We start from the raw sequence: 6,000 nt of genomic DNA on the forward strand, positions 1-6,000 counted from the left end.
TCACATGACCCGCAAGATAAAAAGGTTAAAGAAAAAAAACCCTACAGCTCCATCACGTTAAAGAAATGAAAGAAAAACTTGCGTGTGCCGTACGGACCTCAAAGGACCGCTACTTCAATACAGTATTACCAAACTTTATTGTTGAACAGCCCGAACAATTCTGGAATCATATGAGCGAAAAGAAGAAACCAGTATCCCAGATTTGCATTGATGGTTCAATCATTACCGATCACCGGGATATTGCGAGTCATTTCAATTGTTATTTCCATAGTGTATTTTCTAATTCTGGCATTTGTTCATCCAATGAAAAAATGGTTCACCGATCTGAAACAAATTTTATTTTGCACCCTGGCATAGTTTCGAAGCTATTAAACTTAAAAACTAAATCTTCATGTAGTCCTGACAACCTAGGAAACATTTTTTTGAAACGATATGCTAATCCATTGCAAAGTTGCTTGTTATTATATTTTGTGCTTCATTAATCGCTGGAAAATTACCGGATTACTGGAAGACAGCCAGAGTTGTGCCCATGTTCAAGAAGAAAGAAAGGTGACCTTTCATTGTTAGAAAATTACAGTCCGATATCACTGACATCCTCCTGTTGTAAGCTAATTGAACATATTGTTGCTAATCAGATTAATGAATTTCTGAATAAACACTCAATACTGCCTCATTTTCAGCACGGATTAAGAAAAGGCTATTTGACAGTTATACAGCTAGTCACTGTAATACATTCACTCGCCTCAAGCCTTGATAAAAATAATCAAATTGATGCTCTGTTTCTTGATTTCAACAAAGTCTTCGATACTGTTCCACATGACAAATTGATACTAAAACTGCGACATCTTGAGCTTGCAGAAATTTTGATCGCCTAGATAATGAACTATTTAACAAATCGCCGCCAGTTCGTGGCAATTAGTGAGCAACAATCTGGCTGTCTTCCAGTCACATCAGGAGTCCCTCAAGGAAGTGTCCTAGGGCCATTGCTTTAATTTACATAAATGACATTACCACTGCAATTAATTCCACTGTGAAAATCAGTTTGCTTGCGGACGATTGTGTGCTCTTTTTTGAAATCACGTCATCAAACGATCAAACTGATTTAATGTTTTTCTTGCTGGCATTTTTGATTGGTGCAAAATCTGGGGAATGCGGCTTAACACTAAAAAAACTGTCTTTCTTCGCTTCTCTCGTCAAAAAGCTCCATTATCCTTTACTTACACATTAGGTTCGTCGCCTTTGCAAGAACAAACCAATTATAAGTACTTGGGTGTCACAACTGCTAACAATTTTCATGGAATTTACACATAATGCGTGATAGAATTAGAAATAATGCGTGATAATGGCATTGAACTTCTTGAACATCGAAGGAAAAACGTATAACTGTGTTTCCATGCTTTGTAAAGGAAATTTAGCTTTTGACTCTTCATCTTATCTGTCTCTTTCAACATCTAGGCTTACTTGACACCATCATCCGAATTCATTAACACCTTATTTTGCATGGACGGGTGTCTTCAAGTTTTTGTTGTTTCCCCGTACTATTGCAGATTGGAATGACTCGCTGTTGCCCGTTTCCATTTATTGATGTATTGTTCATTTATAATATTGTTGCATTTTACCACCCTGCTTGGACCTGAGCAAGGTCTGCAGTATCGAATAAATAAATAAAAAAATAAATAAAAATAAAACTCCTCTCACATACAAAGAGTGGAGTTATTAACCCAATCACCATAATCCCTGCGGCACAGTTTTGCACTTTTTGCAATTACATTGTCACCACTAACACCAGAATCCTATCCACAGAGGCAGATTATTTGTGGCTCATTATCTGGCTGTGCATGTCAGTTTGACAAAATAAGATAATATTGGCATAAAACTGTCAACGAAAAATTACAGCAACTATCATCTGCTAGTAATTAAAATATCTACCCTTGTGCTGTCAATGTTATGGAAATCTTTTAACAAAGCTCACAGATACCAGAAAGGGAAGAGTAGAATGGAGGCATCCAGTAAGGTATGCGGATAGTTAGCAAGACATACAAATAATCCCATTTAACTAGATGTTCTATCTAAAAAAAAAATAAAATAAAATAACAGGAGTTCGACTTTTCAGGAAGTGCCTTAATTTTATGAACGGTTCAGGAAGCTCTACATTGTGACTATTAGCTAGGAGCAAATACATATGTGTACATGTGCAGCGAAAAATTTTGAAGGATAATACAAATTACTGCATCTGATTAGTGCTGATTATTTCCACCTTCCAGTTACAGCTATCACTATGTTGACACTTGCTGAGGCTGTGCATATCACGACCGCACTCTATAGGTTCACCACAAGGAAGGAAATGCGACTAATAGTTAATTAGTTCATGTCTAGGATCGAGTGCAGGCATGCAGATGATTAGAAACCTACGAAAAAATCCGATCAGCCAACAACGGTTCCTAGCAAAGCATGTCTCGCACAAGCTGCGTATACAATCTCGATTTGGCTTCTTGATTGGTGCCACGACTCTTGCCCTCGACTATTTTTAACTCTTGCCAGAACGGCGCACTATGCGCTCAACAATATGCTAAACCAGGCGTACGCGTAACTCGGAGGATTCACATCGTGATACACGGTTTTGTCTACACAACGTTCCCATCAACGCTCCGCGGCCAACACAACACTTTTCCGCAGCGCCTTAAACGAAACCAACGACACATTCCGTCGCCTGTAATCTGAATCTCAGCATTCACTGCAGCAGATAATCGGCACTTATTTAGCCTGCCGTTGTTGAAATAGGTACGTGGACAAGCCTGAAACAGACTCAAGAAAAAAGGGGTGGCCAGAATTGACACTTGACACTACTCGGGCGCAGATGAAACAGCGATTGCACAAACGGCACTAAGTGCATCTTCTAGGTTTTCGCCAAACTACAGCGACAGAAATATGAAGGAAAACTCATTCAAGAGACGAACGAGCGAAGTAATCGACATCTCGTCCTCAAGAACGGGCCTGCGCCTCGTCGTTTCCGCTGGTTTCCTATATCAATCGGAGATCGTGTCAGAGCCAGCGATCATATGTCCGTCCGCTTCGGTGCGCGCCCATGCCTTTGTTCGCAGGCCGTGACGGCCCCGAGCTACCGCCGACGCTTGTGATCGTGACGCTGCGAGTTTCGCGCAAGTCCGGTGACAGGGTCGCCCTGCGGACGCTTCCCAGCGCTTGGACTGCGAGAGCTTTTTAAAAGACCGGAGGGAGCTAAGCGCAAATCCGCTCCGCGAAACCGCGAGTCATTTCGCGCAAAAAAAGGGCGCAGTCGCAAGCGCCGGGCAAACGGCTGATGACATGGCCCACTCACCTGAAAATCGGCCAGGATTTGGTCTCGCTGTTCAGTCATCACGTCCGTGCCGAGGTCCGCTGTTGCGACCAGAAACTTGCGACCATGGCCGTGTGATGTGAACGCTCATTCTGGCGACCGGCCGCTGTTGCCAGCACAGAGAGACATTCGCTCTGATATTGACCTTCTGAGATAAAAAGAACACAATAAGCAGCGCTACAAATATAAGCAAAGAGGAAGTAGAGAGACGTCCACAACAGTGTGTACAGCCTAGCCCGTAATATGAATAATCGCCTCCCCTATCGGCCACTCTTGATAGATATTAGTTCCATGATAACTCTATGTTCCATGGTTTCGGTGACTCAACCAACCGCCGCCAGGGCAGCCAGGGGCTCAGTAGAAATCGTGTCCGTGTTTTAAGAATAAAACAGATAAAGCCCCTGCTTTGTCCGGAAATGCCTCGGTTGAAATATGAAATAATGAGCAATTCTAAGCGAGGCGCCATGGAAGAATACATTGGCTACATATTCTCCCTGACACATATGTCTGCTCCGAGAGCGCACTCGCTAGGCAGCACACGTACATGGCGTGAAGGCAACTGCTTTGGAAATAAAACATTATGATTTGGAAGGTCACATAACTACATAAGGTAGCTACTTCTATCCGCACACGTGAAGGGTATCTCGCTTCCCGAAACAAAAATCCCCACAAACCTTATGGTGCGGGAGGCATTGCCTGGGGTAGCCGTAAGATGATGATGGTCGCAGGTTGAGGTCTGTACCCTCACAAGAGGATCGCACTTAGTGCATCCTTCCTTCCATCTGACAAGGCAAGGGTATCTCGCTCAACGAACAAACTGAAACTTCGAAAACTCTGGGAGTGATAGAATGGAGGCACAAAAAGTTTACCAACCGGCCACTAACACAGAACGCGATCGGAAATTTGAGCGGCTGAAAAGGAATATTTGATAGCCAGATTCTAAAATCAGTGCGCCCTCAATCTTGTATCCTTGAGAGCTACCGATACAAATCCAACTGGTATCAATTCGGAATTTTTCCTTAAACCATTTAGACCGGTCACAATTTTCGCCTGATAAAGCCAACACTATCAGATGACTAACCGAAGTTCCTTCAACCATGGCGTGGTTACAATTTTTAAATTTCGCGGTCTTTCTCATATGCTTGCCCGCGATATTTAAAACTTGAACGAAGTTGGAAAATGATGTCATATATAATCCAGGAAATGATTTCCCAGTAAGCGTTGCCGTTTTGTCCGTTAAAATTTCGATGTTTTATATTGTGAGCGCGGCCGTATTGTTCTTGCATGGGTTACTAGGGCACATGATAAAATGGGGAATGAAGGCGCGCTTGCTTTGCACGTGACGGCAAAAAACACTTACTAGTTCCCGGGTTCGAACTCGACCACGGCGGCTGCGTTTTGATGGAGGCGAAACGAAATGGCGTCCGTGTGCTGTGCGACGACAGCGCACGTTAAAGATCCCCGGGTGGTCGAAATTACTCTGTAGCCCTCCGCTACGGCTCCCCTTTCTCTCTTTCCACTTTCACTCTTCCCTTCCTCCCTTCCCTTACGGCGTGGTTGAGGTGTCCACAGAGCAAGTGTGACAGATACTGCGCCTTTCCCTTCCTGTGAAACAATTATTATTATTATTATTATTATTATTATTATTATTATTATTATTATTATTATTATTATTATTATTATTATTATTATTATTATTATTATTATTATTTCAATGGTGGCGAAACGAAGAGGCGTCCGTGTGCAGTGCGATATCGTTGTTGTTGTGGCTGTAGGAAGAAGGAAAAGAAAATGCACGGGCCTGCTATTGGCTCTGTAGCTGCAGCCACCCCCGCTGCCTTCTTTTAATCTTTTAATTGGTTCACAGGAAGGGAAAGGCGCAGTAACTGTCTCACTTGTTGGCTGTGGACACCTGAACCGCGCCGTAAAGGAAGGGAGGAAGATGGGAGTGAAAGTGGAAAGCGAGAAGGAGGAGCCGTAGTGGAGGGCTACGGAGTAATTTCGACCACCTGGGGATCTTTAACATGCGCTGACATCGCACAGCACACGGACACCTCATAGTTTCGCCTCCATCGAAACGCAGCCGCCGAGGTCGGGTTCGAACCCGGGTACTCCGGCACAGTAGTCGGGTGTCTTACCACTGCACCACCCCGGCGGGGCGACCCCACTCCCGCTGCCTCGTGCGGACAGGAGAGAAAGTAGAGAAGAAAGAAAATGAAGAGGGAGAGGAAGAGGAAGACGCACACCGGAACAGCCGTCGTCCACCACCTAAGCGGTGGTGGGTGCATTGATGGCCTACAACAGAGAAAAAATTCAGTGGCAGGCTGCGTATTTGGGTTTGCTCGGTACGGTGGCTCCGCAAGGGACAAAACGACAGAAGAGACTAAGAAAGCGAGCTGTTCCGACTAGCATCTACCGCCCCCAGGAGCCGAGCAGCCTAGCGATTAGCGGCGCATGCTTTTTCAATGGGCGTCATGTTGGACGCGGCACTAGCTTGAGAAAGCCTAACTACTACTACTGTTACTTCTACTACTATTATTATTATTGTTATTATTATTATTATTATTATTATTATTATTATTATTATTATTATTATTATTATTATTATTAGTAGTAGTAGTAGTAGTAGTAGTAGTAGTAGTAGT

At 43.6% G+C, this 6,000-nt stretch overlaps 1 protein-coding gene across 1 annotated transcript in view; it reads right to left on the bottom strand.

Annotated features, from left to right (window-relative positions):
* LOC146170736 (FAS-associated factor 1-like) overlaps positions 1-3,567 on the bottom strand; it is a 30,946-nt gene extending 27,379 nt beyond the window's left edge. The window contains exon 1 of the mRNA XM_084586807.1: positions 3,338-3,567. Coding sequence (XP_084442933.1) covers positions 3,338-3,376 — 39 coding nt within the window. The 5' untranslated portion in view covers positions 3,377-3,567. The remainder of the gene's footprint in view (positions 1-3,337) is intronic.
* Positions 3,568-6,000: the final 2,433 nt, after the last annotated feature.

Source organism: Amblyomma maculatum, unplaced genomic scaffold, assembly GCF_055883805.1.
Source record: "Amblyomma maculatum isolate TAMU_Amacu unplaced genomic scaffold, ASM5588380v1 scaffold_58, whole genome shotgun sequence".
NCBI classification, from domain to species: Eukaryota; Metazoa; Arthropoda; class Arachnida; order Ixodida; family Ixodidae; genus Amblyomma; species Amblyomma maculatum.